The sequence below is a fragment of the Urocitellus parryii genome, chromosome 4 (assembly GCF_045843805.1).
Source record: "Urocitellus parryii isolate mUroPar1 chromosome 4, mUroPar1.hap1, whole genome shotgun sequence".
In the NCBI taxonomy this organism is placed as follows: Eukaryota; Metazoa; Chordata; class Mammalia; order Rodentia; family Sciuridae; genus Urocitellus; species Urocitellus parryii.
This window is the reverse complement of record NC_135534.1, coordinates 111,327,661-111,343,551: the sequence shown is the minus strand read 5'-3', so window position 1 is coordinate 111,343,551 and position 15,891 is coordinate 111,327,661. Positions and strand designations below refer to the sequence as shown.

General features: G+C 35.7%; 1 protein-coding gene and 1 pseudogene across 1 annotated transcript; one reads left to right on the top strand and one right to left on the bottom strand.

The window, feature by feature from the left end:
- The first annotated feature begins 360 nt into the window (after nucleotides 1-360).
- LOC113176403 (olfactory receptor 8B3-like) lies at nucleotides 361-4,668 on the top strand. Its single transcript, XM_026380885.2, has 2 exons — nucleotides 361-1,290; nucleotides 4,648-4,668. The coding sequence occupies exons 1-2, from the start codon at nucleotides 367-369 to the stop codon at nucleotides 4,666-4,668; spliced, it is 945 nt and encodes a 314-aa protein (XP_026236670.2). The 5' UTR covers nucleotides 361-366.
- Nucleotides 4,669-5,819: 1,151 nt separating this feature from the next.
- LOC144254318 (coiled-coil domain-containing protein 146 pseudogene) lies at nucleotides 5,820-14,429 on the bottom strand (annotated as a pseudogene).
- Nucleotides 14,430-15,891: the final 1,462 nt, after the last annotated feature.

Sequence of the window (15,891 nt, the reverse complement as noted above, 5' to 3'; positions counted from 1 at the left end):
TTTCCTCCAACTTTATTGGTGAGGGAGAAATGATGATCTGAGAGAAAGATAATTCTGTCCTGAGTCATGTATTTCCTTCCTTAGAACCTGATTTTTCAGCCCTCATATTTGCACATGGCAGCACTGGCATTCACTCTGTAGGGGAGATGTTTCTGCTATATTGACTTTGTTCAGATTCTAATAAGGGGAAGAAAGTGTCATTCAGCGTCATGATAGTAATAAAGGCTGATTCTGTGCATCCACCTTAGGCTAGTTTCAGTCAATTCCAGTGATGTCCCAAATTGTGTAAAAAACATTCTGGAAAGAGTTAGGTTGTCCTCTCATGTAACCCATTTTCCCTGTATCCACAGATTCCTATAAAGAAGAATGGCTCATGGAAATGGCTCTTTTGTGACTGAGTTTATTCTGGTGGGGCTTACAGACCAGCCAGACCTCCAAGTCCCCCTATTCATCCTCTTTCTAATAATATATATGGTCACTGTGTTGGGAAACTTGAGTTTGATAACTCTAATTGGGCTGAATTCACATCTTCACACCCCTATGTACTTTTTCCTCTTTAACTTGTCCTTCATTGACCTCTGTTACTCTTCTGTCTTTACACCCAAAATGCTGATGAACTTTGTATTAAAGAAGAATATTATCTCCTACAGAGGATGCATGACCCAGCTTTACTTTTTCAGTTTTTTTTCTATTTCTGAGTGCTATGTGCTGACATCAATGGCCTATGACCGCTATGTAGCCATCTGTAATCCACTTTTGTACAACTTTTCCATGTCCCCTAAGGTGTGTTTCAACCTTATGCTTGGTTCTTACTTGATGGCATTCTCTGGTGCCATGGCTCACACTGGATGCATGCTAAGACTGACCTTCTGTGATGTGAACATCATCAACCACTATTTCTGTGACATCTTGCCTGTGATGCAGCTCTCCTGCACCAGCACCTACATCAATGAGCTGGAGGTTTTCATTGTGGTGGGCATCAACATCATTGTGCCCAGTCTCACCATCATTATTTCCTATGGCTTTATCATTTCCAGCATCCTCCGAATAAGCTCCACTGAGGGCAGGTCCAAAGCCTTCAGCACCTGCAGTTCTCACATAATTGCTGTCTCTCTGTTCTTTGGATCAGGCGCATTTATGTATCTTAAGCCTTCTTCTGCTGGGTCGATGGATGAGGGCAAAATCTCTTCTGTCTTTTACACCAATACAGTTCCTTTGATGAACCCTTTGATCTACAGCTTGAGGAACAAAGATGTTCAAGTTGCCCTGAAGAAAACCCTGATGAGGAGAAATTGATGACCAGAAACACCATCTTTGTCTGCGTGTAGTTTTACAATAGTTCATTATACTGAATTACAAAAAAATTTAATGGTAGAATTCTTATCCCATTACTTTCTTTTTTCATTCTTTTCTTTTTTTTTGGCTAGCAAAGGAGAAACACAAGGGACTTCTGACCTAAAAGCTTTGATTCTCCTCCATGAACAGGAACAGTGGGCTTTTAAAGAGGTGATTCAACGGCCATATTCCACATGTTTTCTTTTGGAGTTGTAATTCACTTGGTAATTTAGGAGATTGTCATTTCTGAGATTTTATGGTACTATTTCCAAGGTCCGAATTACTTTTTTTTCCATGGTGGATGTGTATTAAGGAACAGAAAAATCTGCCTAAAATGGGGAAGAAAGGTAATCCTGTTCCCCTGAGATTAGGGAGGGGAGAGATTAAGCAGGAACAGGGAGAGAGGAAGAGAAAGATACATGTCCACTTAAAAAATAAGTTGCAGTGGCACAGCAGCAAGGGCTATATTCAAAGCACAAAGTGGACCACTGTTACATTTTTCCGCTGTCAATTCCTACATTCTATTTCTATGGACAAATGGGAGACAACATTTCCAAGCAGCTTCCTGCTGGAGCAGGAGTGAAGTTGGGAGAAGTAATCCAAAATTCATGCTCTCTTTCAGATAGGGCTTGGACAGTTAAGGGTATTCAGCATTGGAGCAGTCCAGAGGTCCACAATGGGAGATGGCAAGTGACCAGACAAGGCATACATAGGGCAGGTTATCCCATTACAGTCTTACCATGGTGAAAAAATTTGAGTTTTCTCTCAATAATTTATTTCCACTTTTTTTTTAAGAATGTCTTCCTTTTCATAGCATTTGCATAATTCCTTTATTCTCACTTTTTTCCCTTGAATAACTACTTTAGGGAAGAAATGTGTGCTTTTTAAATATTATTTTCAACTTTATTTTTTTTTCTTATGTAAAGATGTCAATGATGTAATAATGTCAGACCAAGTAATGCAAGGTTTACATCATGTCATTGTGGGAGGTGGACCTTTTTCACTTGCCATTGGAAGCATGCATCAGGCAGCATGTTTCTATTATCATAATTATTTCTTCCTCTGGGAAAGATCTCCTTTCAATACCAGAAATATAAGGTCCTACAGATGGTCTACTAGTGCACATTTTGCATGTGCAAATACTATGCACTCTTTTAATGAAGAGTTTTCTTATTTGTTAAGTTAATACAACATATAACAGAACATCAGTATGTATTTATTGCATGTATGCTAAAGTGAACCTCAGAGTGATTTACTTAATGATCTACTTAAAGTTACAGGGCATCTTAAAGAAAAACTCCAGATTAAACACTTGGATTTCAAGTCTACAACTTTTCTACAATACTTTACCTTTTTTTTTTTTTGGTTTAGTAAACACAGGATATGACAATAAATTCCTGCTTTTCAAGTTGGCTATGCTTTGTTTCAGTTTAACACGAGTTTCTTTTAGAATAGTTATTACCTTTTCATTGTTCATTTGCTTAAGGAAAATGATTTGATGTGTCTTTTCATTGAGAAACAGTAGGCATTTTGGGTTAGTATGATTATGAGATGATTTGCTACAATAGGGAATTTAAATTTTGAAAGAAACTTTTGATGAAATAAGCCAAATTGTAACTATATCTTTTTTTTTGAGTAGGATGTTGAATTATTTTTCTTTTGGGAAACATGCAAAAACTGATTACTCTAAAAATTCTCAGTCTATTAAATTGAATAACAGTTTAGACATTTTCTAAGATACCTAAATATTTTTATTATTACACCATTTTTATAAATTCTACTCAATATATACACATTTTGAAATTTGGCATATATGTTCTGTTTGCCTTTGTTTTGTAGATGTTTGTTATGGTTTAGATGTGATGTCCCCCAAAATCTCATGTGTAAGATGATGCAAGAAGTTTTAGAGGAGAAATGATTGGGTTACAGCCTTAAACTAATCAGTGAATTGATCTCTGATGCGATTAACTGGGTGGTAACTGGAGGCAGGTGTGGTGAGGCTAGAGGAAGTGGTTCACAGGGGCGTGGCTATAGTGATGACAGGCATGCGCTACTCCTACTCCCCTTTGGTGGAGTAAGATGGCTAGAGTTGACTACAGCCTGCTATTTTCCTTCACTCTGGTGAGTTAGGCTTTAGTAACATTCGCACCCCCCCCAATAATAATAATAATTTTGGGTAAAACAGTTTCATCCTGAAGCAGAACCTGTTAGAAGAGCAAAGTACAAAATTGTAGAATTGCTTTTCCCTCTGCCCGCATTGCGAAAGGTCTGTGTGACTTTGTGATATTTACTGTGAGAACATGATTGATTTCCTGGATATAAACTTCACAGAGGTGTTGGGGCATTCTGTAACTCAATCCCTAAGAGATTTTAAATCTCTTAATTGTTCATGCTGAGTCTCCACTGGAAATAGATGCAGGCATGTTTTCTGCTCATCTTTTTCCACTCATGTAAGCCAGGACTCCTTGTAATTGACTGTTTAATCTTGGTAGCAGAGGATTTCCTTGTGTCCCCATTTTTCTCTACAGATGCAAGAAAGCTTGTTGACTTTTCAGTCTGTTCAGATTTTCTGTTGTTCCTGAATTGCTTTTCATTCATGTATCTTCTTTGCAGATGTGTCTGTTCACATCACTTTCTCATTTATTTAGTTCACTGTTTATGTACTTACTTTTGAGTTTTAAATGTTTATTATATATACAAGATTAGTTACTTATTAGATAAATGCTCATTAAATATACTTCCCAATGTTTGTTTTCTCACCACATATTTTAAATATTGTTTTTCTCAGAGTAATGTTTTTGGTTTTGATAATATATAACAACTATTTTTTATATTTATGATCAAATTTTTTGTTATCTGAAGATAGCCTATTTCTGGACTCTCTTCTGTTATACTGAGTGATTTATTTATCTTTTTTTCCTTTTATTTTTACTTAAAATGTGAGTAAAATCATGCATTTTATTTGGCAAAAATATTGCATTTTGTAAACATTAAATTCATATATTAGAGCAGAAGAAATCATAGTTCTTAATAAAGTTAAGGAAAATATTTTATTTTGATGCATTTGTCTAAAAGTAATTATTGATTTTGAACTCTGAGTTTCCTAGGCTAAAACAGTTATAATTCATACAGTAAAAATTTACAAGTCACAGAAACCTGAATAGTGCAATTATTGCTATTAGTTCTGAAAGGAAGATTGCCATGTAGTAAATAAAGGCATTAAATATATACATAAGTTTAGAAATGATGGGCATCCTATCATGAAGCTTCCGATTCATAAAAATAGTCTATTTATTTTTATATGTCTTCCACCTGTTTAATTGGTCTGTTTAATTCATATGTACATATTTTATTGCTTATGCTTAAAGGTTTTTGATTTTTTGGTGCTGTTTTAAATAGTAGTACTTTTTAAAACTTTCAATTTCCTATTCTTGATTGTTAATCAAAAATCAATGTTGACCTTATATTCTGTGGTATTACTAAAATATGTTATAAATTCTATTATGATTATAACATAAAATCACATATTTACCATTTTTTGTGATGAAAATACTTGAAATGTATTCTTAGCAATCTTTAATAATACATTGTCATGAAGAGAGTACCATGTTTTCCACTAGACCTCTTAAATTTACTCCTCTAATTGAAGTTTTGTACACTTTGACTAACATATCTCAACAGCTCTTTAGTTTCTTGTAACCACGATGCTACCCTATGCTTTTTTAACTCTACCATTTTTTATATTCAGTATGTGAGATCATGTGGCATTTTTCTTTCTAGTTTATATTGATAATTTGTGTCTCCATTTTTTTTGCCTAACCAGTCTGTTTAGAGAATCATCATTTTTATTGATCTCAAAGCAACTTTTTAGATTAACTGATTATATATTAAATATATATAACTGATTATATGTATTTTACTGCTTTTTCTGTTATCTGTAGACAATTTTTTCTGTTTGTGTTTACTTTGATTTTTCTTATATAGTTTTATAATATGGCGAAGTCTTTGATTTGAGGCCTCTCTTTTTTAAAAAGTCATAAGCACTTAAGTGCCATTAATTGCCAATAAGCACTGCATTTATCTATATTACACACATTTTAACATATTGTCTTTATATTTTACATACTTCAAATGTTTTCTGACTTACTTATTATTTCAAACTTAAAACTATAGAAAACCTTCTTTTTTTCTTGATGATAATATCTTTTTTTTTTTGATGAAAAGTTATTTTATTCTGCACTTGTCTACTACATATTTCTGAAACTATGAAGAGTGAAAAATACACGAGTAATTAAAATATTTGCGTTGAAGTGTGGGGCAATTCTGTGTCTTTCTCAACATCATGTGAAACACAGAAGTTGGTTAGTGTAAAAAGAACCAAGTTGTACTGTTGCTGGTTGCGCTTCATTGATCTGCAGTGTGAGAATGATGATGCTCACGTGCTCTGGCTGTAGAAATGAGGAATCCTGGATTGGTCTACACATTCAAATTTCAATTGGCTTTATAACAGGTTTCCTTATATGCCTCATATTGGATCCAGGTTCACTGGGCTTAAAAGGAGCCAGAGCACCGTATGGCTTTGGCACGGGAAGAGTGGCGTCTGCTTCCGGAATGTAGGCATTTGGGCGCTGCTCCGCTGATGTGTAAACACCATTGGGCAGCAGTTGATTATCTCTTTCTCGCAACTCCCGAAACTTTTCAGTGAGGGCCATTTCATACATTTGTTCATCTCGAAGTACCTTCATCCATTCTCTCTCAATGTCTTTATTGAGTGGCAGACCTTTTTCTAACCTGGAATTGCAATAAAAGATGAATTCTTCTTTCTCTTTGACTTCCTTCTGGAGTTCAATGGTCAGGGCTTGTTTCATGGACAGCTCAGCAACAAGAGCCATCATTTTTTCAGTAACATCTTTGATCCTTTTCTGATAGCCATTCATCTTCTTAGCTAAGAGCAGCGTGTCCTGCTTGCAGGCCTCAGTTTTGCTGCAGAGCCTGTCTGTAAGTCGGGAGACCTGTTCGAAGATGAAATCCTTCTCTAGTCACTTCTCCTCCTTCTTGGCCAACTGTAGTTCCAGCTCATCTAATTTTTTGATCATTTCTGCTTCGGTCAGGTCCTTCCCTCGAAGGAGACGTATTCTGTTTTTATCCCCAGGATTTATAAACTGTTTCTCCAGGTCTCTTATTCTGTCTGTACACGGTGCAAACTGAATCTGGAGCACCGCAAGATCGGCATCCAAGGCACTCTTGACTGGCAGTAACTTCTTTGTCACGCTAATCTGTCTTTGCTTCTCGGCTATCTTCAGTTTTAGGAATCGGATTTTTTCTTCCAGGACATGTATTTCAATTTCCCCATTTAGTTTCAACTTCTCTTGGATATTTATTTTTTCATAAAAAATGCACACTTCTTCTTCTCACTCAATCAGCTGAACACCACTTTCATTTCGCCTCTGTACAGCCTTCTCATACTTTTTGCGGAGTCGCACCATCTCCTCTTCTATCGTTGTGATCGTATTGGCAAGTCTGTCCATGCTGGTTAGCTGGGTTTCCTTCTTCTCTTTCATTTATTGAAGTTTTGATAAGATTTTGCACACATCGTTTTGCATGCTCTCTCTGATAGTAACGTTGTTGGCATGTTTCAACACAGAATTTTGTAGCTTTCTGTCCTGAGTAATGGCACTATTTCTTAAAATTTCCAGTTCATTTAATGACATTTTATGCCTTTCTTTTATTTCATTTACTTTCTGGTGAGCTTTGTGAAGTAGGTTAACAAACTTGTTTCTTTCATTTCGAATTGTGTCATACAACTTTGCAAACTCTCTGAGCCTTCGATAAATTTCACGTTTTTTCTTCCTGTATATTCTGATTTCAAGATCCTTTGCTTTGATTTCTTTAACAATGTTGTTATATTTTTGCTGAGCTTTCAGGAAATCCTTGGACTTTTGGTCCTTTTCATCAATTTTGATTTGTGTCATATGGACAAGGTGGAACAGCAGTTCTCGGAAGTGTTCTTGCTCCTTTAAAAGCTTGTTTTCTTCTATAACTTGCTTTTCTACCAACTTTAACTCAGCTTCTGATAGAACTTTCTGTTGGACCAAATTCCTCTTAGCTATTTCAACTTCCCTGTGGAGTTCTTTCCTTCTCTCAGATAATACAGAATCATCTTTAGGGATTGCTTCAATCTCTAATTGAAGCCTTTTATACATGGCTTGAGTTTGAGTAAGTGAATCTGAGGACACTTTCAAGAGCATCTCCATCTTTTTTAAATTTCGAATATCTCGCTCATTCTCTCTTTGCTTGTGAGAAAACTCATCATGGTAGTTCTGCTTGTCAATGACATTGTTTCGTATGCTGAGATCTAAGATCCCTTTTTCACTTAGTGAAGTGGCTTCATTCTCTCTGGTTAATTCCAATAGCTTGACTAGTTGGTTATATTCTCGTTCTTTGATTTCAAGCAAGGTTCTTTTGCCTTCAACTTCCTTCATTACATCCTCTTTCTCTTCTATTACAGCACTAATTTTGTTTTCAACTTTCTTTAGGGAGTCGTTTAGCTCTTTGACTTCAAGTTCCAAGATAATATTTATCTTTTCCATTTCTACTTTTCTGCGTGCCATTTTTTCAATCTCTTTTACAATCTGTACAGGAACAGTTTGATGGTAGACCACTTCATCCTTTAGGACAACCTGGTGTTCCAGCAATTCTTCTAGATCCTTCTGTTCCTTTACTAATTGCTTTTGCTTAAATGTCAAATCTTCCCGCAAATTTTTAATTTCTAATTTTTTCTGCATTATTTCTTTACGTAATTCTTCAGTGCTGTCTCTGAGTATTCTCATCTTCTTCTCCATTTCTCCTGGCTTAGGTATCTTCTCAAATTCCTTTAACATGAGGTCCTTTTCTTCTCTTAAACTGTTTAGTCTGTACTGATTATGGTACTCTCTTTCCTTCACTGCGTTATATTCATTTTGATACTTGAGCAGCTGTTCTCTCATCTTGGAGACCTCAGTGGAGAATGCGCCTGGGAAACTATCAGCTTGCTGCAGGTGAAATTGCTGCTGTTGTATTTGCTCAGTAAAATTTTTGGCATTCTGTAGCAGCTGGACCTCTGACTCTTGGGTGCTCATCACGGTGTCATGCAGCAAGGTGTACTTTGCTTTTAATTCTGCCATTCTGGTTCCAGGAATTTTTCCCATGGCATGTAAAGTTTTATATTGGAGGTCTCAGGCCACCGACAGCTTGCTCCATTCCTTAGGGCTCAAGGTGAGGCAGGATTTCAAGGCAGAGGAGTATAGTGAAGGGAAGCGGCTCACATGATGATCAGAAAGCAGAGGATGATAATATCTTTATTGACATAAAGTTCACAAATTTCAACCACTGGTCTCCTTTCTATCCATAGATTTGCCTCTCTTGGACATTTCATGTAAAATTAATATGAGACCCATTCTTTGTGACTGGCCTTTCTCCCATGGCAGATGTTCAAGACTCATCCACTTTGTTAAATCTAAATGTGCTTCATTCTTAATGGTTTGGTTGCATGACATTTATAATGTGAATATAACAAATTCAACTTACCCACTCATCAGTTGATGAGCATTTGGACTTTTCTATTTCTTGGCTATTATAAATAATATTATAAACATTCATGTTAAGGTTTTTATATGGGGAGATATATTTTCATTTTTCTTAGGCATGTACCTCAGAGAAGAATGCTGAGGCACACAGTAATTCTCTAGTTAACCTCTGATAAAACTGCATACAGTTTTTCAAAGTGGCTGCAGTGATTTGACATTTTTGCAGTACTATATGGGCATTCCAATTTTTTAACACCCTCACTAACATTTGGTATTTAAATGTCTTTTTAATTATAGCCATCTTAGTGAATCTGAGGTATTTTTTATGGTTTTGATTTGTATTTACCTGATTATTAATGATTTTTAGCCTCTTTCACAGTGTCTTTTGGCCTTTTGCATGTCTTCTTTGGAGAAATGAGTGTACAAATTATTTGCCTATTTTATTTTACTTTTTTTATTAGTTCTTCTTAGTTATACATGACAGTAGCATCAATTTTGATAAAATTTTACAAGCATGGAATATATCTTATTCTAATTAGGACCCCCATTCTTGTGGGTGGGCATGATGGTGGGATTCAATTAGGTGTTTTCATATGTGTACATAGGAAGATTATGTTAGATTATTCTACTGTCTTTCCTATTTCTATCTCCACTCATTTCCTTTTGTCCCCTTTTGTCTAGTGCTCTGGATTATCTTTTTCCCTTCCTCACCTTTATTGTTATTTAGCTTCCACATAGTAACTAAAATATTCTACTTTGATTTTTGGGGATTGGCTTATTTTACTTAGCCTGATAGTCTCCAGTTCCATCCATTTACGGAAAAATGTCATAAAGTCATTTTTCTTTATGGCTGAGTAATATTCAATTACATATATATACCATAATTTCTTTATCCATTCATCTGTTGATGGGCATCTAAGTTGGTTCCATAGCTTAATTATTGTAAATTGAGCTGCTATAAACATTGATGTGGCTGTATCATTGTAGTATGCTGATTTTAAATCCCTTGGGATAACTGTGTCATATGGTAGTTCCATTTCTACTTTTTTGAGGAAACTCCATACTGCATTCCAGAGGGGCAATTTATTTTTTGAATGTGGCCTTCTAGTTGTTATAGCATTGTTTGTTAAGAAGCTTATTTTCTCTCCTTGAATCATCGTCATATTCTTGTTGAAAATCAAGTGACCATAATGTGAGGGTTTGTTTTCAATTTCCAATTCTAGTTCATTTGAAAAATACGTTTATTATTTATATCTGTCATGTATTTAAATGTGATTGATTTGTCTCTATGCACTCACACTTTTTTTTCCACATGTCATTTATATGCATTCTTTAAAACACTGCATCCCTTTTTTTATGAATCTTTTTTTAAGGGTTAAAAGCAAAGGTGGAGGTGGCATTGAATGCTTTCATGTTACTTCTTATAGGATTGTGATCCTTCAAGAAAATTGAAAATGGACTGGAAAGGGGAGAAAAGTCTTTTAACATTTTCTCTCCTGAACTACTGCTTGAAACAATTGCTTCTCTTAGCTCTTAACATTCTTCTAGACTCTCATAGTTGAGTTAATGGGAAATGAAATAAGAGTGCAAAATAATTACCACATTATCATTGGAATTTTATGCAGTTATAAAAATTATACTAAGATATATTAAGGATTTCAATCTGATTTTGCAATCTTCTCTTCAAAGCTTTCATTTGGCATATTCTCTAGAGCAAATTTCAAAGTTCAAATATTGGCTATCTCAAAAATTCCCATCAGAAAGAGATGGTGATCTAGATGACCACTGAAACATTAAATTTTTTTAGGTTGATTTCCAAGTATTTTATTTTATTATTGTTTTTGCTATTGTTTTTTTTTCTTTTTTAAAATTTTTATTATTAGTTGTTCAAAACATTACATAGTTCTTGACATATCATATTTCATACATTTGATTCAAGTGGGTTATGAACTCCCATTTTTACCCTGTATACAGTTTGCAGAATCACATCGGTTACACATCCACTTTTTTACATACTGCCATACTAGTGTCTGTTGTATTCTGTTGCCTTTCCTATCCCCTTCCTATCCCCCCTCTCCTCTCCTCCCCTCCCATCTTCTCTCACTGGTCATCTACTGTAATTCATTTCTCTGTCTAATTGTTTTCCCTTTCCCCTCACTTCCTCTTATATGTAATTTTGTATTACAATGAGAGTCTCCTTCCATTTCCATTTCCATGAATCTTTTGGGTGCCCAATAATGGATAAATGAATAAAGAAAATGTGATATGTACACACAATGGAATATTATTCAGCTACAAAGAAGAATGCAATCCTGCAATTCGCAGCAAAATGGATGAACATGGAGGACATTATGTTAAATTAAATAAGGCAGACACTGAAAGACAAGTATTACATGTTCTCTCTTTATGTAGAACTTAAAATATTGACATGAAGGTAGAAATAAAGGTAGAATAGTGATCTCTATAGGTTCAGGGAAAGGTGGATAAAGGGAAGCTGGATTTAATCAATGGATGCTAAGATATGTGTGGGAATAGGACACTGAACTCCATTAATATGTACAATTGATACATATTAGTAACAATAAAAATAAAAGGTGAAAAAGAGAGTCTTGTAAAATATCATAAGTAGTTGTGGAATTTCCTGGGCCCATTCCTAATTTCAGTTTATACAATTATAATTATCTCTTAAACATGGATTATCCTCTACAATGGTGCATTTTCATTTTCTTATCTAATATATGTATTTAGGAGTTCTGAAACCATATGCACTGTACTGAGAAGAAACTAAATAAGAGATAGCAAAGAAAAACTTTAGACTAAAAACTGAACTGTCAAGAGAGAATATGTTAATATATCAAAAATTCAGTGTTTAATCAGTTCTGTCTTCCAAAAAAGATATCAAATATATACATATGTATATAAAGAAAGAAAGTTGTACCCCCTCCCATAGGCTTTTGTCTTTCAGATCCCCTTCTTTTCAGGGGAGTCTGTCTCTCACTTTTTAAAATAAAACTTACTCTCTATACTTGCCTCAGTGTTTCTCAGGTGTTTATTCTTCAACACTGAGGAACAAGAGCCCAGTCCTGGTCTCTACAAGATTGATATCAATTCCTCACTTGATGTCTCCAACAGTAACTGCTTAATTTTTACCCAATTATTTCTACCTGTATGAAATATTTGAACTTGGTTGGATGCTTCTTTTCATTTTTTTCCTTTTACTTATAGTCCCTCTTAATAAAATTGTTTACTGAAAAAAAGTGTAATTGAATAATAAAATAATATCTGTGTTATTTGGTACTCTTTGTAGAATTGCAGAGATGTGTCCAACCCTTTGATTATTGTTTGAACTGACCAAGAATAGATTAAACCGGATCACTAATCCTTCATTTGAAAAACCTCAGAAAACAAAGTCTGTTTCATTTTTTTTAAAAAAGATAAACTGTTAGTACAAAAGACCAAGCCGGGTGCAAACTTCATGAATCAGCAGAGCCTTTATTCAGCTTCATGAATCAGCAGAGCCTTTATTCAGCAGTGGATTCACACCTCTGAAGGACCCGCTTTCCTGGTGAAAAATGAGTCACTGGCCAAGGGGAGAGCCTGTTTTATATAGGTTACACTGAGAGGTGACTTGATTAATGAGAGTGTCAGTTTGGGCTATACGTCTGTTTTTACTGGGCCAGATGGAGGGTCTCAGGTCAGTGGTCAGTGGGCCAGATGGAGGGACAACGGTCAGTATTTATCTCTTTCCCTCTAGGGTCCTATTGTACTGTCACTGGGAAAGAATTTATTTTGGGAAGGATTACTGCTTTGGCTTCTTCCCAGAGATGGCCATTCTAGGCTTTGATGGATATATCATCCCCAGGGATTGTCTTGCTACTGTGTGATTTTTACTTCCTTTCTAGGGATTGTCTGTCTCCTCACTGGGAAAGAATGTATTGGCAAAGGATCAATGTTATCAATGATTTAACTTCTCCCTAACTCTCTGTTCCCAGGCCACACTATTTTGGAGTTAGTCATTTTCCATATCTAATATAAACTTTCTTTATAATTTAGTCCCATATTTTCTATTTTCTTATAAAATTAATTTTAAAAGCTTAAATGCACTTTATAAAATCTAAGGGCAGCAAAGTTTGAAAAGAGGCAATTTAGTTGCTTTAGTTAGCAATTTAAGCTCCATTTATTTGGATTTTGTTCCAAAAGAAGGCAACCAAGTCTGGATATTTATCTGCACTACATAGAGTTATCTTTTGTTTTTCATTATGTGATGGTGCTAAAAAAAATTATGAGAAAAATAAAATTTGACTGAAGTTGTCACAGCTGAAAGTTAAACTGGAAACCATAAGATTCACCTGTACCAATGTACTAGAAAAGGAATATTCTCTACATTAGAGAAAAAGCTTATACTTTTTGGTCTGTAACAGAAAATAGTCCTTTTAGTTGAAGATCAGAAAGAAAGTTTCCTGATGATACCCTGAATTTATTACTGTAAGTTTCCCCTAAACAATCTGCTCAGGGTTAATTTTGGTTGAAGGCTAATGAAGTCAGAAATAAAATGGGCTTTGAGCTCTAGATCTTTGACTTCTTCAAACCCAATCTTATTGAACCCCTCTCTCTATCCACTTCTATACTGAATTTCTATACACAAATACACATACACACACACACACACATGCAATAACTTCAAGATTTAGGTTTTATGAAAGGATTGCTTAACATTGCTTGACATCAGTTAAATGGTACAGGATCCCAGTTCTTCCTTCTGCAAGCACATTTGGGGAGATGATTCCTGATTTTTAATTCCAGAGAGGTAGGGCTCATCAGGATGTACTTGTTCAATCTAGCAAGAGGAAATGTTTGATTGAATTATTCACTTATTTATATAAACACACATATTTCTCTCAAGCAAGCATTTTGCAATAATTAAGTGGTTAGCATTTTGTGACAATGTGCTATATGTCACCAACATAAATGTGGCACAGTAAGAGAAAGATATATAGGCAAATTCCCAGAATGCCATAGTGTAGAGGTACAGCCTCTGTGGGATAAATTCCAAATGGTCTTTAGCCAAAATTACTCTGAAAAATTATTATATTGGCATAATGCCCATCTTGGGGACTAACAGAATATTTCCATAAGTTTGGCACAACTGGTTTTGGTCTCTAGCATTGGGATATTTCACTCTTAATTAAGCTGAGCACTAGATGAAGGAGGAGGTTTATTTTCTGTGCTTTGTTGCATAAAGTATGTTGCTTTAAACTTTAAAATTTCACCAGTATGAGGAAGTTTTACACTCTGAGGGAAGAGCCTCTGTCTTTCTCCGAGAGTGTGAAGCTGTTCTGTTTAAGTCTTAGTCATAGAGTAGATTCAGCCAACTTCAACATCAGTGTAGAGACACAGTCAAATGTTACCATTACCCACAGGAGGAGTGTCATGAACACTCTCCTCTGTACTCTCTGCCAGTCTCTGTGATCTTAAGGGAAGACCTAGGAGATGAACAGGGGAGGGAATCTTAGTTCCTACTTCACACATGATGGGTCTAATGTTCAGAGATGTTCATGACTTGTTCCAAATCACAATTTACAAGAAGTAGAACTGGGACTGTGCATGGGTTCTCTCTCGTCCAGCGAGGAGGTCCACAGAACAAGGTCGAAGAGAGTGTGGCTGCAGAGTCGCTAATCAAGACCAGGAAGCAGGTCTGATTTTATTGTGCAGTTACCATGTATATATACTTGGACAGTAGCTAAGCAGATTACAGGCAGCCACCAATATAATTTCTAGCGACCAATCAAGGAGCGGGCCATGGAGCAAGCACAGAGACTGCAACACGTGGCCTCATACCCAGGAATGTGCTTAACGGAGGTAGGTGGTTTGCCACTCACATGCCTAGCACAAGGGGAGTGGCCTGCCATTCTGATGCCCTTAAGGTATGCCATGCATGCAGTACTCCATGCTCTTATCCCCACAGGACTGGTGATGCACTTTACATGTTGGAAATACAGTAAGGACTCATGTAGTAAATGAAAGTAGTGAGGGAGAGAGAGGAGATGGAGACAGGGTTGTAACAAGGGACAAGTTCATGTTGAATCCTGTGGACATTTGTGAAACTTGGGCTTTTTCTCTAAGTGAAATGGAGTATAGGAGCTTAAACCACAATCTGACTTGTGTTTCTGAAAGAGTCATGGCTGCTATTCTGGGAGAAAACTGTAGGGGGCAATGAGTGCAGAAATAATTTAGTTATGAGGGCCTGGTAGTAATGCAAGTAAGAGACAATGATCTGTCAAGTTAAGGTTGTGACTTACATATATTGAAGAAGACATTTGAACATAAAGCTTTAAAACTTTTGCTTACCAAAAGAAATATTATATAAATCAATGGGTTAGAAAAAATACAGTTCAAATGCAGATTATAGATAACAAGATTAACAAACATTATATTGTTCTGTTGGACATGAAGACAGAGAACAACCCCACGGGGATAGGATAAGGACAGAAACCCGCAAGTCACCAAAAAACAATGCAAAAGGATTACAAGTTAATGAAAAGATATTCAAATGAATAATAGAAAGGGGAATATAACTTAAAGTAACAGTGGTATTTCACTTTATACCCATCAGACTGTGCCATTTAATAAATGCCAATGTCATTTTTGCTGGTAGAAGTGCTGAGAGAAGAAAAAGGAGTTTTATACTTTGTCTGTGGCGATATGATCATTACCTTTGTAAAACCCATCTGATAGGAAACTGAAAGACATCCTGGGGGGCTGGGGAAGTGGCTCGCCTGGCATGCGTGGGGTGATGGGTTCGATCCTCAGCATGACATAAAAAAATTAAAATAAAGATGTTGTGTCCACCGAAAACTAAAAAATAAATATTAAAAAATTCTCTCTCTCTCTCTCTCTCTCTCTCTCTCTCTCTCTCTCTCTCTCTCTCAAAAGCAAACAAAAAAAGACATCCTGGGAATTTATCCCACTGAAATAAAAGAACTAGGATATC

Bases quoted from the DNA above. Each gene is read 5' to 3' on its own strand.
- LOC113176403 (XM_026380885.2), top strand. From the start codon at position 367: ATGGCTCATGGAAATGGCTCTTTTGTGACTGAGTTTATTCTGGTGGGG. The intron at 1,291-4,647 runs AATTGATGACCA...TATGTCTTCCAC, and splicing joins AGAAAACCCTGATGAGGAGA to CTGTTTAATTGGTCTGTTTA.